General features: G+C 51.7%; 1 protein-coding gene across 1 annotated transcript; it reads right to left on the bottom strand.

Moving 5' to 3' along the window:
- Positions 1–2001: 2001 nt before the first annotated feature.
- On the bottom strand, positions 2002–10149 carry ZP1 (zona pellucida glycoprotein 1). Its single transcript, XM_032152997.2, has 12 exons — positions 9934–10149; positions 8425–8546; positions 7791–8154; positions 7226–7369; positions 6576–6763; positions 6406–6503; positions 4435–4562; positions 4160–4349; positions 3949–4090; positions 2675–2756; positions 2441–2560; positions 2002–2175 (listed from the first exon to the last, which is right to left on the bottom strand). Exons 1-12 carry the CDS (start codon positions 10127–10129, stop codon positions 2033–2035), a joined length of 1917 nt encoding a protein of 638 aa, XP_032008888.1. The 5' UTR covers positions 10130–10149; the 3' UTR covers positions 2002–2032.
- Positions 10150–17834: the final 7685 nt, after the last annotated feature.

Genomic DNA, 17834 nt, shown 5'->3' with positions numbered 1-17834 from the left:
CCCTTCAAAACAGCCAATGCCATTTGCCTTATGATGCTCAGATAGGCAAAGATTTAGAGTGTTACTGGCCTGTGGTGGCAAGCCTGCACAATGGCATTGGGTGGGGAGACACTCAGACAGTCCCGAGCCCCACAGTCATAAGAGGTGTGGTCTTGACCCAGCAGTTCTAAGATTGTCTTTCAAGAAAATAGTATACAAAGAACTATATGCTTAAGTAATTGTGTTCAACACTCATCATCCTTAACCCACTTGGTCTCTATCAACAGATCAAATATCATAGTTCAACCACAGTTTAGAGACTACATCTATTTGAAATGATAGGAAATGACACAAGACATCTACCCTTGTGTTAAAGCAAATTCAGTTACACAGTGTTTTCCAATTGGTACCTCTGGAAGTTTGAAATCCTTACATGAGCTTGTATGATGGAGGGAGGGGAAGAAGGAAGAGTTAATGCTGGAAGGAACAAGAACCCAGGCCCCTAAGACCAAGTCAGCCTGGCTCCTCCAACCAGTCAAGCTAAGAATCCTCACCTATGTCACACTGACCCTGCAGGATATATCCTGTGTCTCCCTGTACAAGCCAGGAAGTTGGGCAGGGCAAGACTGGCCGTTGCTAGCCATAGATGGGAAGACAGGCCCAGAGAAGGGAGGTCACTTAGCTTCCATGGCAAATGTTTGGGCCTTCCTGCCTTTTATTTTCTCCCTCTAGCTAGAGGAGTCAAAAGACAGCAGTTTCTCCTAGCCCCTCTTCGTATTGGTCTGTAAACTTGTACATACAAAACCAAACCAAAACATTGACAACAAAAACTAGGTAAGCATTAGGCTTGGGGCAAGAGGAAATGAAATTCTAGTCAGTAGTTAATAGCACCCAGTTACTATTGGCTGTTATGTACTATTCTAAGCATTCTTATCTATTAACTCATTTTAACCAATACTTTATGGGAATAGACATTAACCTCATTTTACAGATGAGAAATCTGAGGCCCAGGGAAGTTGAGTAACTTACTGAATATCATACAGCTAATAAGCCAGCTGTGGGATCCACATGCTTGACCAGTATTCTGAAGACAGGAAAGGCTGAGTATAGGCCAGAGCTGGGTGAGCAGGGGGTACATGCAGTATCAAGGCCACAGGTATGACTTGAGTACCTTAGCTCCCCTTGTAACAGCTCTCTAAGCTCGTGCTCTACCTGAAGTCTGGAAAAGTGTCTGAAACCAAGTTCAGGCTTCCCTACCAGATTCTTCTCCCTGTCCCATTGAGGCCAAACCCTAGCATCCTGCCCCCTTCTCCACCTAGAGGATCCACATGTCTGGAAAGGGCTTTGCTGCCAAGTCAGAGATGAAGGCCCATGCCATACATGGGCAAACTGGGCTCAGCGGCATAGCCAGCACTGGCACGGACCTGTCTGGTGGCCATTCCCACCATGGCAGCCAGTGTCAGGGCCAGCAGGCTGCCATTCCTCCTGTGCCAGCCCTTCCCACATGGATAGTCTTGGGAGGCCAGGGGAAGGGGATGGGAGGCTGTGGTCAGAAATGCAGCCTTTAGCGGTAGGCTGGCAGGCTCAGGGGGTCTGTGAAGTGCTCCTTCAACTCAGCCTTGGAGTAACCCTTATCCATGACAGCAGCTGCTTAGGGTGCTTTGAGGATGCCCTTGTCAGAACTCCTGTGTCTGTGAGGAGGTGACAAGCCTTCACAAGCCATTCATTCCTGCCAGGGGCCCGGTTCCCAGCTGTTGCTGTTCTTTGACTGCCAATGTCTTAACCTCCAGTATCTTTGTCCTGTTTGCTCTGCCTGAAATGCCACCATTCCTTGTGGAGAGGCAGAGGCTCCCGAGTTGAGCCTTGGGGGACATTGGCCTCTGTGCAGGGTGTGGCATATATGAAGTATTTGTAATCGACATCACAGTTCTGGAAGGACAGAGCTGACTTGGAGGAAGTTTCTCACATAAGAAATAGTTCTGTTCTAGTGGTCACAAATAACTTCTCCACACCTGGTTTCAGTAGGTTTGAAATGATTGTTTATTGAGCCCATTCACTGTCTGTTGCTTTCCCAAAGCTTCTGGGCCCAGGTCTGGCTCAGGCCCACAAAGACACCAAACCCAAGGACCAGGGCAACAGCTGGCAGCGAAAGGACCACCCAAAGGAGAGGCCTCAGGCTGGAGTTCCCATTGGAGTCTGTCAGAGAGAAGGGATTGGCAGGGCTGGGTGAGGCCCCTCCAACACTCCCCTCCACCCCAGAACTTTGTATCACACTGGGCAGAGCTGAAGCTGCCTTTCTGCAGATGAGGTGGACTGTGTCTGTCTTCACTTAGTTCCCCACTGACTGCAGTGACACCATCTCTTGCCCTCAGCTATGGCTGGAGCATCCCTGTTTTGTCAGCACAGTCTTGGGGGCTGAGAATGGGTAAGGCCTGAAGGGCCCACCCAGAAGCCCTCCTACCTGTGGGCCCAAGTGTGGGCTCCTGCCCATAAGAATCCTCAAAGCCCACTGGCCCCGGAGAGCTCACGATGTCCTGGGACCTGGCAGTGTCATTACCGTGACCTGAGGATCGTCGCTGTCCTGCCCAGGGGAAGAATGAAATCTTGGGCTGGTCTCCTGCCCCTGTGGCCCAAAGGCCAGGCACAGGCCTGAAGATGTATGAAGGAACAAATGCCACTTGCACCCCAGACTCACTTGTAGTGCCAGGGCTGCATGCAGTGGAGCAAGTCTCCAGCCCTGAGGTGTGGCAGGCAGAGGTGCTGCAGAACAAGTAAACCTGGTGGAAGGAGAAGAACATCAAAGTGGCTGGCTCAGTGCCACCGGGCAGGAAGCACAGAGGGAGGGACATGGGATCCCCGAGCTGGGCCAAGTCTAGGCTGCTGCTGGCCAGGCAAGGAGAAATCTGAGCTTCTTGACCAAGATGACTGCTGCCCATGCTGAGGGAGTGCGGAGCTGAATGTTCCTTCCAGATTTGAAATCCTCACCTTCCCCACTCCCCAAGGTCCAAGTCTGCAGTGGAGTGCCCTGCAGGCGGGGACCACCTCACTTCATAATGCCCCAGTCCTTGGCGGGCCTGCTCCACCAATGCTGCCTCTGGCTGCACAGCCCCTGGGAGGGCTGGATCTCTCCCACCTGCCCTACTGAGGGAGACAGCAAATTCCAAGGAGGTGGGACTTGGTCAGGCAGTAGGAGAATAGATGTTTGCCCTCCTTTTGTGACCCCCGGAGACCAGTGACTGGGGGCAGAGGGGAGGGCAGATTACCACTGCTTCCAGATACACAAGGGCAGGGGCAGTGCCCTACGGGAGCAGAAGCAGGAGGAGCTGACCCGACCCAGCACCCAGGAGGCCCCAACCATGGGCACCCCTCATCCAGGCAGGTCAGTGTCTCTTGGATCAGGAGGCAGCACACAGCAGAGATTGAGAACGAAGCCACACTAACCAGTGCTTACCAGTGAGATCAGTCTACATCTGACATAATAACAGGCAGTGATTTAAAAATCTAGAGATTTGGGTATGTGATGTGAAAGATACGTTGTTCAACAGGACAAGTGCATCTGTCACCTCTGAGGCCATCTGTATATTACATAGAAAACCTAAATACACCCTAAGTTTATCTACTTTTACCTTCTGGAGAAGTTGCTGAGTTAAAGAAAATTCAAAGCAGAATTACATGGAACACATTATCATTTGTGGAATCAGAAGTGAGGCGAGGCTACCCTAGAACGCCATGATCAGAGTTCAGATTTAGGGCTGATTGCAGCACAGGCAGAATCTTCCTTCCTCCTGGTGGTGTTTATGGGTTACCTCTTGCTGACCCGAAGCCCGCTGCTTCCCACGACACCTGGTAGATGCCAAGTCCCATCCCAGAACTTTTTCCACATAAGTTCACGGGGTCAGAGGGATTTGGCGACCAGCTCCTCCCCACTTAACAGATGGGGCCAGGCATGCGGCAGCCGGGGCTTCTTACCGGTCCTCTGAGGGCTCTCTGGGAGCCAGAGTCCAGGAGGGCGAAGGTGGCAACAGTGAATCGCTGGTAGTGAGACTGGAAAGGTGTGGCCCCGTCCAAGGCTACCATTTGGGTTCTGTAGCTGTCGCCCTCGAAAGGGCATCTGAGAAGAGAAATCAGAGAGGCTGTTTACAGGAGGCAGAGCAGGTAGGGGGAGCATGGGGGCACTCACCCGTCTGACAGGATGGGCCACTGGGGCTGCTGGAAGGGGTTGGCACTGGGAGCGCCCCAGCACTGGTGCAGCAGCAGGACCAGGTTGGGGTCTGTCCTCTGCAGAAGCCGGACCTCCACATGGACTGGTTCTCGGAGCAGCCTCACGATAGGATAGTCGTCCTCCCCATAGTAGGAGCTGAAGGTCTCGTCTGCAGGGAGAGTGACTCATGAGCCAGGGTGGGCTGTGCGTCAGGGAAGTGGGGGCCAGAAGAGGGCAGGGATAGCATAGCATACCCTTGGCAATCCGCAACTCAAGCCGCAGGGGGCCGGGCTGGGTCACAGGGGCAGACGATGGGGGTGGGAAAATGGACGCCTGAATGGGCAGGAAGTCACTGGCGTTGAAGACACAGCGCACATGAAGCCTGAAGTCCACGTGCAAGAGGATGGGGGAGAAGACACAGAATCAGAGCATCCTGTTTACGTAATAAACTAGGCACCAACTCCGTGGGTGCAACAAATATGGTACTGTCCAGCAGGGCAGATGGATGCTACTTAAGCAATACTGAGCATTTCCAAGGCGGGCTCAGGAAGCTCACCCTGCCCCATCCTCTGCCCACCTGGTCTCCCTGGGATGGCTCAAGCCTGTTATGCCAGGCCCTGCACCCGGTGGGAGAATACAGCAGGATAGAGATAGGCCCTAGGGGGGCTGGCACCTTGTTGGGTCTGCCCTGGCTACCCACAGCTGCCTGCTGTGCCATTTGAGGCCCCTGGAGCCTGACAGTTGAGGCTGGTGAATGAGCCTAGGTGCTCTGCCTCCCGACAGACCTGGGTTTGAGTCTCCTTAGCATTTACAGGCTTTGGGACCACAAGCAAGTCTTTTAACCTAAGCCTCAGTGTCCTCATTTGTTAAATGGCTGTGACTGCCTCCCTTTGAGGGCACTGAGACTGAATGAGATCACAAGATAATGCACCTGTGTCTTCATTGTCCTTGTAGTTGCAGCTGGTCTGCCACAGCCTAAAGGCCACAGTGTCTAGCATCTTCCTCACTAGCCTAAGGGCCATGGTGGCCACTCCTCCACACTCTGGTGGGGCCCACACCCTCCTAGCACCCCAGAGGCCTGGCACCAAGGAGATGCTAAGTAGGTATAAGTAGGTCACCCCTGTTCTGAAGGCCTTGTGTCTGAGGAGCTCTCTGGCCTAGTCCTGCCAGCTACAGCTGTTTCCCCGACTTCTGCCTCCCTCCGGGAATCCCTAGGCACTCTGTTGACCTCTGGCTGACTCCCATAGCTCTACATCAGAGAGTCTAAGGCATGACACAGACTTGTCCCCCACGACTTGGCCATAAGAACTTATGGGTTTTTTTTTAATTAAAATAAAAAATAGAAATGGGGTCTCACTGTGTTGCCCAGGCTAGTCTTGAACTTCCAGCAATTGTCCCACTTAGGCCTCCCAAAGCGCTGGGATCACAGGCGTGAGCTACCACCTCTGTGGTACTTAGAGCTTTAAAGCCAAATACATTTGAACTGTGACGCAGTCCCCTGCTCCCCAACCCTCACGGCAGGGCGGGAAGGGGAAGGAGATGCCCGGCAACCACGCAGTGTCAAGCACAGGATTTCTACAACCCATTGGCTCTGTCCCACAGGGTGAAGGTTAGGTGCTTTGCCCCTGGTCACACAGGTTCAGAGCCAGGCGTGACAGACAGATTCCCTTGGGTCACCTCCACTGGCATCCTGAGCACCTGGGTTGGTTTTGCCTCTTGAGTCAGCAGGTCCAGGAGGCCCCTAACAATGAGGGGTTCCTCCCCCACCCAGTTCCTCTCCCACCACATCCTCAGAGAGGTATCTTCAACTTCATCTGTGGCTTCTTAACCTGACATTAGGAGAAGCAACAGCCGTAGCCTCAGCCTCCTCCTGGGACCTGAAGGGAACGCTTTCAGTTGCTTTGAGCTTGGTTCTTGGAGAGACCAAGACAGGGCTTTCTCAGGACTCCAGCTCTCTCAGGACTGGCATGGGCTTCTAGCCGAGCCCTGCAGGCCAGGCATGGAAGGGCTCCACTTAACACTCAACGTCTTCCCTGAGAGAGGGACATTTACCCTGCCCAGCAGGGGAGGCTGGGAAGAGGTGGCCCCTTGCCTAAGATCACATAGCCAGGTAACAGCAGAGCCTGGGTTTGAGCTGAGATGGCTCCGAAGCCTGTACTGAGCTCTCCTGTGCCCCCTGACACCCTCGCACACAGCCACGCCTGTAGGAGGAGGGCTGCCCTTACTGGAAGGTGCTGTCCCGCGTGATAGAACCCTGTGGCCCCTTTCGGATGTGGATGCCAGACACCAGCCAGTTCTCATAGATGAGCTGGTCGCCAGCCACCTGTGGGAAGAGACAGCTGGGTGAGGCTTTCTGGTGGGGTACCAGGCCCCAGCCTGTGGTCCCGGCTCCTACCTGCATTGTGGTTCCACAGTGGGTGAGAGGGAAGTAGAAGACCACGAAAGCTTCCGTGTGCTGTGCTGGGGAGCAGCTGGTGGGGGCATAGGCCAGGTGGATGTTGGCCAGTGTGATCCTGTGTGTCAAGGCCATTTCTTGGGACACCACAAGGACGAAGTAGCCATCTCTGAAGCACTGGACAGTAGCTGGGACAAAGGCAGATGAGGGCCTTGGGGTTTGGTGTCCATCCAGAACAGAGACGGGATAGCTGGGTGACAGCCAGGCTTTAAGTGCGGGTCTGGGAGTCTGGACGCTTACTCTCCACTTAGGCTGGTGTTGGCCCCAGCAAACCCTTTATGGACTGATTTTCTCATCCATGTGACAAATTGAGTTGAACTACACTCTAAAAGTAGGTTCACCATATAATCTGTCATCCAAACCAGAGTGTTTTAGATCTGAAAGTCCAGATGTGTATAAGGTAGATCTATTAATAGTTCCCTGGGACAGTTGTTATAAGGCCAGCTGGGACATGTGACCACCCCATCTGCTCTGGGAGTCGGGCTGTCCAGGAGGAGGATAGGAAGCAGGTTCTACCAGCTGGAGGAGACAGCTCTCCTTCCGCTTCAGAATCCAGGGGACCAGGATCTTGCTGGGGTGGGAGGTTGTACCTGTGTTGCCATAGTAACAGGGAACCTCTCTGGTGTTGTCATAGCAGCAGCCAGCCTGCTGACAGGCTTCCTTTGAAGTTCTTCTCACGATGCAGGGGAGGTGCCCTGAGGCCACCTGGCACTGCTCCTGGCTCAGGTGGGTACCTAGGGTTGGGACAGAGTGATGAAGCTGAAGGCACACAGTTTGCAAATCATGGCCCTGGAATTGCCTCTGTGCTCCAGAGCTCGTGCTCTTAGCCAGCACACTAAATGTCCTCCCTCAAAACTGCATATTACTGAAATTTCTAGAAAATATTTTCTGAGAACCAGGTGTTGCTGGCAATGGTTTCAGTGAGTTTCTGCCTAAAGTTAGGAAACAAATTTATACGACCTCTTCTAGCTTTAGTAGACCTATACATGTTTAAAGCTGTTTTCCAAATACTACAAAGGAATAAAAGAATCATCTTTTTCTTAAAAAAGGAAAAAACAAAAAAAATGGCTTAGAGGCCAGTAAAAGGCTGTTAGGCCACCCTGTACTCCAGAAGGCCCCAGACAGAGGGTAAGTACACTCAGATGTCCTGCGTACCTATGTAATCTGGTTTGTTCACATCCCAGTGTTCCAAGGTGCCCCAGTGGGCTTGAGTCAGGGTGGCGAGGGCAGGTCCAGGTCCAGGGGATGGTAAAGCAGGGGTTGGGCGGACAGAGCTGTGCCCTGGGTCCAGTGGGCTGGGAAAGGCATGGCCAGAGCCTGGGGAGGTATGGCCAGAGGTGGGGAGGAAGGAAAAAGTTTGTGGGGTCGAGACAGAGAACATGGCGGGTGGTGCCAGCTGAGAGTCCAGAGTCCAGGAGTGGTCAGGTTTGGGACAGATCAGAGTAGTGTCTTGTGCCACATCCACACGACCATTGGGCAGCACAGCCTCCATGAACACCCTCAGGTGGAAACGCCCATCCTGCAGGTGAGAGGCCATCAGACAGCAGCAAGGTGAGGCCACCTAGCATACCCAGGCAGGGGACAGGCCCACGAGAGCTGAGCTGGCCGTTAGGCAGGAAGCTGGATTCATGGTGGATTCCAGAAAGTACTTTCCAGGACTTAGTTTCCCTCACCCACCAGCTCAACAGATCTTCGGCTTTGGCTCCTTTCTGGTCCATGAGGGGCCTCTTCAGCCTGACATGACACTAGGACAAGCTGACTCCTGTGCCAGAGCATGAACAACCCCTACCTTCTCCAGCACGTGGCAGCCTCTGTAATCAGCCGAGAAGACTGCAGGCTCCTGCGGCCTGGAGGTGACCCAGTGGTAGCAGATGGAGCAGTTGTTGACATCAAATCGGTTCCCAAATTCATCTGCAGTAGGGGAAGGGGAGGGGCCAGGGATGTTGAAGGGTGCAGGGAGAGGTTGCTGGGGTCTCGGAAGGAGTTCCCACTCAGCAGCCAGGAGACCTGGGTTCTTGCCTTGGCTTTGCTATTAGTTTGTTGTGTGGTCTTGGGCAAGCCCCCTCCCCTCTCTACTCTCAGTTTCCACAGCTGTAAGGGGATGGGGAGTCTTAGGATCTTTCTAGCTAGGGTTCCCTGCTCGTAGCACACGACAGCAGGCAGGCACGAAGAGGAGGTGGAGAAGGGATACACAGGGTCTCAGGCACTGGCCTGAGTATTTCACATCACTTCTTTTAAGCTTAGTGATCCACATCCTGTGGCTGAGGCAGCTGAGGAAGGGAGGGTGCGTGAGCTTTCTCAGGTGCACACGATGAGGGGCAGAATGAGGATCTGAATTCTGGGCTTTGTAGAAAGATCTGAACCCATTTCCCAGGTTAACTGTGGCTGCTGCAGTTGCTTGGAGACACCCCCTAGGTGTCCACCCCGCTTATTGGCCCAGAACAGCCTGGGCACTCTCTGGGTGTGGGCATGTCCCCATGCCCTTGTTCCATGAGCACAGCCAGGTTCATCTTCCCCACCTTGCAGATGAGGAAACAGAGGCTTATGGGTCAGGTCAGTTGTTCAAGATCACACCGTTTAGAAGCTGCAGATCCAAACCCCAGTTCCAAACCCACACCAGGCCATGCCTACTAGGTCCTGCTGCTGAAAGTGGTTTATGGACCCTCAGCCTCAGTTTTGACTGAGTGTGGTTAGAGATGCAGAGCCTAGGCCGGGTGCAGTGGCTCACGCCTATAACCCCAGCACTTCAGGAGGCTGAGGCAGGTGGATCACCTGAGGTCAGGAGTTCGAGACCAGCCTGAGCAATATCGTGAAACCCCATCTCTACTAAAAATACAAAAAGTAGCCGGGCGTGGTGGCACACACCTGTAGTCCCAGCTACTAAGAGGCTGAGGCAGGAGAATTGCTTGAACCTGGGTGGTGGAGGTTGCAGTGAGCTGAGATTGTGCCACTGCACTCTAGCCTGGGGAACAGAGTGAAAGTGAGACTGTCTCAGGAAAAAAAAAAAAAAAAAGAAGAAAAGAAATGCAGAGGCTTGGCCCTGCCCCAGGCCCACTGAATCAGAACCCGCACCTCAAAAAGGTGGCCAGGTGTTTCCCACGCACACTAACGTGGGAGAAGCTGCCCTGGGTGATGATTCTCCTTGCCCTTTTCTGTGGTGAGGTGGTGGGGGGCTGGACACCCCCAGGCTGGAGGGAGGCCTCTGTTCTTGCTCCTTCTCCAGGGGAAGGGTCCCAGCTCCCTTCTGGCAGCAGCCCGTGGCCAGGGAGGCAGGGGCCAGGACTCTGCCAGCACTCACCCACCACCTTGAAGCGGAGAGTCTGGCCTGGCCTGGGGAACACCAGCAGCTGCATTCCCTTGATCCCACAGTCATAGCTGTGCTGGAGGCCTGGGAGGCCAGGGTCGGTCTGGAGCCGCCTACCCAGCCCCAGGGTGGCGACCAGCAGTAGCAGGGCCACACGGTAACCCCAGGTTGTGCCTGAGCCTCCTGCCATGAGACGCCGCAGACACACCCCCTACCCCCTCGTCACCAGAGCTGGGCCCAGGCCTTTTATGGAGGAGGTGGGTGCCTCTAAGGGCAAAGCGGGCCCACCTGGAGGAGCACCCACCTGGCCACCAGGGGCTGTGGTGAAACTCCTGCTCCAAAGGCAGCGGAAGGCAGAAAGCTGCACGTGGCCCCTCATCCTGACTTTCTGTCCCACACCTGTGGCTTTGGAAGGGAGGAGGGAGCTTTCCAGAATACTGAGGCTGCAGATGGGCTGTGGGAAGGGATCCAGGGCTGGGAGGTGGCCCTGCAGACCTCAGGCCCTCCACTGTCTCCCTCCCACCCCAGCCTTTCTGAACTCCCTTCCTGCCCCAACAGGCTCTCCAGGCCCTCCTTCCTGCCCTGAGGCCTCAGGACCACTGGGAGCTGCCGGCCTGGTTAGTGCAGTCACAGCTCCTCAGGCAGGGCTTTAGGGGCGTTAGAGCAAGACCAGGAAGACACAGTCCCCAGAGCTGGCAGCGGAATGGGGGCTGCAGGTGAGTAAACAGACCAGTAGCCCCTCCAAGGGCTCTCCTGAGGATTCAGCCAGTCAGTATGACGATGACTATGACTAATAAAAAATAACAAGGACAACTAAATGTAATGTGGCATCTGGATGGGATCATGGAACAGAAAAAGGAAGTAAAAGTGAAGAAAATGGATTTTAGTTAATAACAATGTGTCCACATTGGTTTGTTCATTAATTGTAATAAATGTAACATACTCATGTAAGATCAGTTACGAGGTAAACTGGGCCTGCGGTGTATGGGAACTGTCTGTACTATCTTCTCAGTTCTGTAAATCTAGAACAGTTTTAAGACATAAAAGTGGCTGGAAACAAGAATGGCCTGCGGTCTGCCATGATTACAGCGCCAGGCTTTGCTTGTGTTAGCTCCTTATACCGCCTGACCATCCTCTGAGGGAGGGACTGTCACCAGCCCCAGGTCCTGGCACTAATTCCTGCAAGTGATTAGCCTAGGGCCCAGCAGCATTTGAGCTCAGCAAACATTAGAAAACGTGGCTATTATAATTAGCAGCTGCTGGAAGGGGAGAGCAAGAGCCTTGATAGCTAACAGCCGGGTTCTGGTGAGGTTGCAGAGAAAAAGGAGTGCTTATACGCTCTTGGTGGGAGTGTAAATTGGTTCAACCATTGTGGGAGGCAGTGTGGTGATTTCTCAAAGAGCTGAAAACGGAACTATCATTTGACGCAGAAATCACATTACTGGGTATATATCCAAAGGAATATAAATTTTTCTATCATAAAGACACTGAACATGCGTGCATATGTTCAGTGCAGCACAGTTCACAATAGCCAAGACATGGAATCAAATACTCATCAATGGTAGGCTCAATAAAGAAAATGTGGTACATGCCGGGCTCGGCGGCTCACGTCTGTAATCCCAGCACTTTGGGAGGCCAAGGCGGGCGGATCACGAGGTCAGGAGATCGAGACCATCCTGGCTAACACGGTGAAACCCCGTCTCTACTAAAAATACAAAAATTAGCTGGGTGTGGTGGCACGCACCTGTAGTCCCAGCTACTCAGGGGGCTGAGGCAGGAGAATCGCTTGAACCCAGGAGGTGGAGGTGAGCCGAGATAGCGCCATTGCACTCCAGCCTGGGCGACAGAGTGAGACTCCGTCTCAAAATAAATAAATAAATAAATAAATAAATAAATAGAAAAAAAAGAAAATGTGGTACATATACACCATGGAATACTACGCAGCCATAAAAAAGAATGAGATCATGTCTCTTGCAAGAACATGGATGGAGCTGGAGGCTGTTATCCTTAGCAAACAAATGCAGGAACAGAAACCAATACCACATGTTCTCACTTACAACTGAAGGCTAAATGATGAGAACACATGGACACGTAGAGGGGAATGGCACACACTGGGGCCTATTGAAGGGTGGAGGGTAAGAGGAAGGAGAAGGGGGGAAATAATAACTATTGGGTGCTAGGCTTACTATCTGGGTGATGAAATAATCTGTACAACAATCCCTCTGGACATGCGTTTACCTATATAACAAACCTGCATAAGTAACCCTGAACCTAAAATAAAAGTTTAAACAAGAAAAGTCGGTTCTAATGGTGCCCCAACCACTTTCTTAGCTGTGACTCAGACGCATTATCTATTCTGAGCCTCAGGTTTCCTGTTTGTAAACTGGGGGTGATAATGCTTTCCTTGCCCGCATGGTGGATAGGAAGACACAAAGAGACAAGTCATGATCACCAGGTTTAGTAATGATTTAACGCTTGGCAATAATTCACTTCTACTGTGATTAAAGCTCAGCTGGGAAAGCTTGGTGCGGCGGGGTGGGAGTCCCTCTGGGAGCACAGTGGGAAGAGGCACCCAACACAGCATCGAGGGTGGGCAACATGGAAGTGTTTTTGGAGGAAAGGGGTCCTGAGCAGAGGTGGGAGGAGGCGGGGAGGACAGGGATGGTGCGATGGGGATCTGGGGAGAGCAGGGCTGGAGGAGGAGGGAGGAAGCAGGTCACACAAAGGTCCAGGACAAGGACTCCAGGCAGGCTGAGGGTGCTGGCGAGGGAAGGACTAGGAGGGGAGGGAGAGGAGCCAGGCAGGAAGGGGGAGTGGGGTGGATTTTCCCTGAGGGACGATGTGGAAGTTTTAAACTTTTAATTTTGAAATCATTTCAGATTTGCGGAATTTCCATATAGCCTCCTCCAGATTCCTCAGATGTTCACTGTTCACTTTTTACATTTGCTGTAGCTCCCGCTTTCTCTCTGTGCATGTGTGCAGACACACACACACACACACGCACACACACACAAACGCACACACATGCACACATTCTTCCATGTCATTCAAGAGTCAGTTGCAGAAATGACAGATTCCCCTTTACCTCTAATTGCTTCAGTATACATTTCCTAAAAAAACAAATCACCCCTACAGTCAAGTGATCAAAATCAGGAAACCAACACTGGTATAAACACAACGATCTAATCTGCAGACATTATTGTAAGAATTAAAGAAGAAAGAAACATGAAAGGGTGGTTCAACAGGCAACAGGGACAGGTTTATTTTGAATAAACCTGAGAGGGGCGGCTGGCCGAGTTAGGTCAGAGCCCCACTTTCTTACAAATTAAGAGTTTTTAAGGATTCAGGATGGGAGAGTTTATCAGAGGCTTGGACTGCTTCTGTGTCTCTTTGCTGTGTGTATCTGGGAGGGAGAGTTGTGTGTCTGTTCCCATATATCTTTCTGCAGCTATGGGCATATCCCCCGAGTCTTATTTTATTTTATTTTATGGTTTTTTTTTTTGAGACGGAGTCTTGCTCTGTCGCCCAGGCTGGAGTGCAGTGGCGCAATCTCGGCTCACTGCAAGCTCCGCCTCCCGGGTTCATGCCATTCTCCTGCCTCAGCCTCCCGAGTAGCAGGGACTACAGGTGCCCGCCACTACGCCCGGCTAATTTTTTGTATTTTTTGTGGAGATGGGGTTTCACCGTGGTCTTGATCTCCTGACCTCGTGATCCACCTGCCTCGGCCTCCCAAAATGCTGGGATTACAGGCGTGAGCCACCGCGCCGCCGGCCCCGAGTCTGCTTTTAGCTTCCCTATCTTAGTGCCCCTGAAGGGAAAGGAATGTGCTTATTAAGGCCCACTGTTTTACTGGGGCTCATTGTGTGAGGGTGAAGTTTGGCAGTTACCCAAGAGACTTTCCCTCCACCCGACTCTGTGCTGGAGCTGTCTTATCTGTATTTTACTGTCTGCTCTTTCCAGCTGTTGTAGTTAGAAGAGAAGTGATTTCCTTGAAATGCATGAGGCTAGAAAGGGAGCTGGAGCTTAAAGTGGCAGTATGTGTCCGAGATGATGGTGCTCCTGCTCTGGCAATTATTCAACATCTGCCCACTGTCCTAACCGTGACTTTCATGGCAAAGGAGTACAGTGGTTTTGGGAGTCTGCAGGATCCAATCCAGGCTCAGAGTCTCGCTGGCGTGCCTCTTGGCCTTCTCTGATCTGGGACCGCCCTTCTATCTTCTTTTGTCTTGACATTTTTTAGTACAGCCGGATGATTTTGCAGAATGGCCCTCAGTTTGGGTTTGTCTGGTGTTTTCTCCTGGTTACATTAGATTTAGTTGATGCATCTTGGCCTTGTGTTAGTCCATTTGGCTGCTGTAACAAAATACAGACTGAGTGGCTTAAATAACAGTCTTTTTCTCACAGCTCTGGAGCCTGGATGTGCTAGGTCAAAGTGGCGGCAGGTCTGGTTGCTCCTGAGGCCTCTCTCTTTGGCCTGCAGATGACCTTCTTCTCACTGAGTCCTCACGTGGTCTTTCCCCTGTGCTGGTGCATCCTTGGTGTCTCTTTCAATGGTCAAATTTCCTCTTCTTCTGGCTGGCACAGTGGCTCATGCCTGTAATCCTAGCACTTTGGGAGGCTGAGGTGGGTGGATCACTTGAGGTCAGGAGTTTGAGACCAGCCTGGCCAACATGGTGAAACCCCGTCTCTACTAAAAATACAAAATAATTAGCTGGGTGTGGTGGTGCACACCTGCAATCCCAGCTCCTCAGGAGGCTGAGGTGGGAGAATCACTTGAACCCGGGAGGTGGAGGTTGCAGTGAGCCAAGATGGCACCACTGCATTCCAGCCTGGAAGACAGAGTGAAACTACATCCCAAAAAACAAAAACAAATTTCCTCTTCTTCTAAGGACACCAGTCAGATTGGATTAGGGCCACCTTAAGGGCCTCAATCTTAAATCACATCTTTAAAGCTCTATCTCCAAATACGGTCACATTCTGAGGGATGGGTGTGGGGGGTTAGGGATTTAGCATATGAGTTTTGGGGGGATACAATTCAGCTTGTACAGAAGTGATGTTGTGTCCTTCTCGGTATCTGGAGGCACACCCCGCTGGCTTGTTCTGTTATTGCTGATGTGACTTTGATCACTTGGATGAGGTGGTGTCTGCCAGGTCTCTCCACCATAAAGTAATGATCTTTCTCTTTGTAATTCATGAGTATCTTACAGGGAGATACTTTGAGACTATGTAATTAATACTGCTCCTCTTCAGATGCTCACCGGCTAGTGTGGAGGTTGCCAAGTGGGTGGTGGTTCTGTAACTCTACCCTTCCTTCTGCATTTATTTGCTATCATAAGACAGAACTTTTCCTAATGGGGGCTTTTAGGGGCCAGAGAGAGAATCAGCTGGAGTCTTTGAGAGGCCTGGATTTTGCCTGGTACTCACTGTTTATGAGCACAAGGGCCCTGGGAAGTCACTTACCGGCTTTTTTCCTCTATCTGGAGAGTAAGGATGAGAATGATTATGGTGGGGATGCAATTAGATAAGACATGGAGAGGTGTTTCCCCACTGGTCATGGACCCATGGGGAAAGTACGTCTCCCAAGGTGCTGGAAATGGGCAGGGAAAGAGAAGGGGGGCTTCCTCAGGGCCAAGGGCAGAACACCTTTGGGAAAAGGGTACCAGAGTATCCAAGAGAGAGAGCGAGCACGAGCGCCCTGAGCCCTCGGTTACGACTCTACGTTCTTGCAAAGACTCATGGACACCAAGACTCATCGGCCTGGGAGGATCCCAGCTCCTCTGCTCACCCACTGGAGACCTTGGAAAAGTCCCTTCCCTCCTCTGTGACTTGCTTTCCTCATCCATTAAATGGGGTTATAATAGTACCTAAATTGTAGGGCTGCTCTGAGGATTAAATGAGATAATCCACGTGAAGCAGGCAGAACAGGGTCTGCACATGGTCATCGTTTGAACACGATAGCCATGACAACCATGATTATTTTTATTGATAAGGAGAGAGGGTCAGATGGAGGTGACTTGACTTGGAATCTTGGCTTTATCCGCTTGGCTTCTGGTTTTTGGTTTTTTTTTTAGAGATGGGGTCTTGCTATATTGCCCAGGCTGGTCTCAAACTCCTGGGCTTAAGCAATCTGCCTGCCTCTGTCTCCCAAAGTGCTGGGATTACAGGCATGAGCCTTCACACTTGGCCACTTGGCCTCTTTGTAAACCTGTTTGTTCATTTCTTTCTTTCTGTTTTTAACCTATGAATTTTTTTTTAAAAATGGAACTTCAGTTTCTTTTCTTTCTTTTTTTTTTTGTTTTGTTTTGAGACGGAGTCTCACTCTATTGCCCAGGCTGGAGTGCAGTGGCACGATCTCGGCTCACTGCAAGCTCCGCCTCCCAGTTCATGCCATTCTCCAGCCTCAGCCTCCCGAGTAGCTGGGACTACAGGCACCCGCCACCATGCCCAGCTAATTTTTTGTATTTTTAGTAGAGACGGGGTTTCATTGTGTTAGCCAGGATGATCTCGATCTCCTGACCTTGCGATCTGCCCACCTCGGCCTCCCAAAGTGCTGGGATTACAGGCGTAAGCCATCATGCCCAGTTGGAACTTCAGTTTCTTAATCTATAAAATGGAATTAAGAATACAGTCCACCTAAGTGGGGCACCGTGAGATATAAGTATCAGTTGCTTGCCCTGTCTCCTCTGCAAATAGAGCCCAGGGAGGGCACTGGAGGAGGATGGAGCCTCTCTAGGCTGGAAAGACAAAATGCCCTTTCCGGGGATCCATGCATGCCAGGAAACCAGCAGGGAGCAGGCTGCCTCACTCTGGGGCCTGCAGAGTAACCCAAGAGCAGTGCCAGCTGTGTGTGAGTGTATAGATCATACTCACGGCAGAGATGCTCCCAGAAGGCCAGTGGGAGCGCATTTAACTGAAGACAGGCAACCCTGCTTCCCCTGAGGGAACAAAGAACCTCAGAGAATCTCGTCAGCTGGAAAGAGCTGGGCTCTGCCGCTGGACCACATGGCTCTGAACTCCAGCTCCTCTGCTCCCCAGCTGAGCAGGCTTGGTGGGGTTGCTTAAGCTCTCTGAGCCTCAGTTTTCCCCTTGGTGAGGTGATGATGATAGTGGTACCTAACTCAGAGGGTGCGTGTGAATATTTGATGAGCTCATCCATGTGAAAGTTTCAGCCTTATGCTGGCACATAGTAAGTGCCCCGTAAGTGTTAGCTATTACTGTTTTCATTTTTTTTTTTTTTTTTTTTTTTTTTTTGATCTCGGCTCACCATAACCTCTGCCTCCTGGGTTCAAGCGATTCTCCTGCCTCAGCCTCCTGAGTAGCTGGTATTACAGGAGTGCACCATCACACCTGGCTAATTTTTGTATTTTTAGTAGAGATGGGGTTTTGCCTGTTGGCCAGGCTGGTCTCGAACTCCTGACCTCAAGTGATCTGTCTGCCTCATCCTCCCAAAGTGCTGGGATTGCAGGCATGAGCCACCGTACCCAGAAGCTATTGTTGCTTTCAATGTGTTGAATGGTGGCCCTCAAAAGACATGTCCACAACCTAACCCCTGGAACCTGTGAATGTGGCCTTATTTGGATAAGAGGACTTTGCAGATGTAATTAATTTAAGAATCTCAAGATGAGAGCACCCTGGATGATCCAGATGAGCCTTAAGTCCAGTGACCAGTACTCTGTGAGAGACACATGAAAAGAGGGAGGGGGAAGGCCAGGTGAAGAGGAGGTAGAGATTGCAATGATGCAGCCCCAAGCCAAGGGATGCCTGGAGCCACCAGAAGCTGGAGGGGCCAAGAAAGGCTCCTTTTCTAGAGCTTTTGGAGGAAGTGCTGACATCTGATTACAGACTCTGGCTTCTAGACTGTAAGAGAATAAGTCTCTGTTGTTTAAAGCTGCCAT

Source organism: Hylobates moloch, unplaced genomic scaffold, assembly GCF_009828535.3.
Source record: "Hylobates moloch isolate HMO894 unplaced genomic scaffold, HMol_V3 SCAFFOLD_5, whole genome shotgun sequence".
Classification (NCBI taxonomy): Eukaryota; Metazoa; Chordata; class Mammalia; order Primates; family Hylobatidae; genus Hylobates; species Hylobates moloch.
The sequence above is the reverse complement of the archived record's forward strand: the minus strand, read 5'-3'. Positions and strand labels throughout refer to the sequence as shown.